The sequence below is a fragment of the Nanorana parkeri genome, unplaced genomic scaffold (genome assembly GCF_000935625.1).
Source record: "Nanorana parkeri isolate BGI_ZX_2015 unplaced genomic scaffold, ASM93562v1 scaffold504, whole genome shotgun sequence".
Lineage (NCBI taxonomy): Eukaryota > Metazoa > Chordata > Amphibia > Anura > Dicroglossidae > Nanorana > Nanorana parkeri.
The window spans coordinates 231,933-234,477 of record NW_017306772.1 but is presented as its reverse complement, the minus strand read 5'-3'; the positions used below and the strand labels follow the sequence as shown (position 1 = coordinate 234,477).

General features: G+C 40.9%; 1 protein-coding gene across 1 annotated transcript in view; it reads right to left on the bottom strand.

Moving 5' to 3' along the window:
• Positions 1-1,199: 1,199 nt before the first annotated feature.
• The window catches only part of LOC108790801 (N-acetyllactosaminide beta-1,3-N-acetylglucosaminyltransferase 3-like), a 31,912-nt gene continuing 30,566 nt past the window's right edge, over positions 1,200-2,545 (bottom strand). Inside the window, exon 2 of the mRNA XM_018561149.1 lies at positions 1,200-2,448. Within this exon, the coding sequence (XP_018416651.1) occupies positions 1,302-2,441 (1,140 nt within the window). The 5' untranslated portion in view covers positions 2,442-2,448 and the 3' untranslated portion in view covers positions 1,200-1,301. The remainder of the gene's footprint in view (positions 2,449-2,545) is intronic.

Genomic DNA, 2,545 nt, shown 5'->3' with positions numbered 1-2,545 from the left:
CTAGGCACAGCCTCATAGCTGAGTGAGATCTAAGACACTGCTGCCCCTGACTGCAAGTCTAGCAAAACCCTGCCTTCACCAAGATACTTGATGGGGAAAAGATCAGCTGTAGGGACACCACAGGCAATACTGATAACTAGTTATTTTCCCTGTGCACAGCTTAACCTTTCTGTCTGAATACACACCCCTAAAAAAAGAAACCTGATCCACTAACCTCTTCCCTACCCAAAAGTTTACTGTTAAGGTAAGCTTTTAATCCTTCCCCCAACACCTAACCCCTAAATGTGCGCCCTTAAAAAGAGAACTAAAGCCAGACCTTTTTTTGACTATAGTTTTTTGTTGGGTCACAGGAGTATATTCTCTAATGTCCTATTGTGACCCAAACTCAGCCTATAACAGGCTACTGCACGCTATTAGCTGACAGCACAGAGCCGCACTGCAGCCGGTAAAGGATCATGACAATATTGTCGGGATTCACCAAGCTGCCTGGTTGACAACTGGCTCGGCCTCTCTAGAAACAGAGGTGCCTGCCCCCTCCCCTATCTGTCCTTCCAGTGAGTACTGGAAGAACAGAGAGGAAAGGGTGGAATCCCTGCAGGTTCTCGATTTATAGAACCGGCACGTGACAGCTGCAGTTTCACACACCAGCTCAAAGTATTGGGAATAGTAAATTTTACTCTCCAATTATTTCTCCTTTAACTTCCCCTAAATCTTCCCCTTAACACTCATGTTTCCCTAAAGTAAGCCCTTAACACTTAACCTAAAACACTAAATCCCCAAGCCTAGCACAGACTCTAACCGAACCTAATTCCTAAAAATAATTAATACTATTCAACCCCAATTCTGCTGCATAATTAGCTTGTCCTACCTAGTGATCCTCTGTGCTGATAGCATGTTGTTCCCGTGCCAAAAGCATACCTTACAATTCTTTTCAATAACACAAGCTAACAATATGGTGAATGGTATGTACAAAAATATTGCTCAAGTTAAATTCATTTAATACAAAATTGAGAATAAATAAAGATATGCATAAATAACTGAAGACAGTTCCTTAGCCAAGTATTCAACACAGTAACTTATAAAAACTGGAGGAAAGGTGAGTGTTGTCGTGGTTCTCATTTTTTAGGTGTAAAAAAGGAGAGAATGAAACGTAAAGAATTACGATTCCAATGTCTACTCTGGGATCTAGGTTACATGAGTAGCATAGACATTTTCTTCTCCAGGTCGTATAGATGAGGCTCACTATTTGTAAGGACTGGCAAATGGTATATGGCTTGGGAATCTTCACATGTCTGTCCCCGTTACTGGTCTACATATATAGAAAGTTTCTGTCCACAGTCAAGATGAGGATCTTGTACAGCTTTCCACATGACCAGCATCTGGTATGGCACAAAACGGTGTACCATTAGAAGTTCTCTATAATAGCATGGGTTAAAAGAGTCTAATTTGACAGATGGCACACGCACTCCTACTGTCCTCATTCCCATGTGAGAGGCTGGGACTAAGCCAGCCTTTTCCAGGCACATGCCTAGATAAACATCATCAATAGGAAAAAGAGGAATTTCCAAGGATTTATTGTAAATGGCATGAGCAGTGTATTTGGATAGGAGAATTCCTCCACCTCCACAATACATTGGGTAGGAATTGGAGCTGGTTACCTGTATGGGCACATAATATTTGCTACCAGATTCACGAATAGGTCCTACATTGGCTATCAGCTGTCCAACAAAGAGGTGATTATCGGCCTCCAGTCCACGTAGATAGATGACAACATTGAAGGTGTTAACAAATACATCATCATCTCCATTGAAAATAAAGTTAGCTCCTGGGCATTGATCATCTAGCCACTGGTGGAAGAGCAACTGTTTTAATGTCAGGTTAAAAAAACTGTCGTGGAAGTCCCACTGTAAAATATCACCGTAGGTTTCACTTTCAATTTTTAGAAGCTGCCTCAAATGTTTGCCCTCCCTCTCATTGTTAGAGGTTCCAGAGAGAAAAATCCTTTTAACATGGGCACCATTATAACTGTTTTCCTCCCCCCATGTCTGGCGAATGATAGCTCTCCTTTCATAATTCCCAGGGGAAGACTTTATGGCAAGAAGCAAAAATACCCCTTTAGATGCAGCTCTTCCACCACATTTCTGTGGTGCGTTAAGGATCTGTGGAAAGTTTCTGCAGTGTCTATATTTCAAGAAGTCTTTAATGTGTGCAGGCAGCTTGGAAAATCCAGCAACAAGTTCAACTGTGGAGTTTTCTTGACAGCCGGAGACCCACTCTATTTTTTTTAGTTCAGCAGCTCCATAGGTAACAGGAGAAGCAAGGACAGGCCGATTTTCAATTTCTTCTTTTTCATCTTTACTTTCTTGCATAATAAATAAGAGACAAACAAAACCCACACACAGCAGTAGTACGCTTTCCACCTTGATAATAGACCGCCTCATGGTGACACTGAAAAACAAACCGATAACATTGTGTAAGAGTTGTTTATTTTTCTCAGTAGTGTAAAATATATATATATATATATATATATATATATATATGTGTT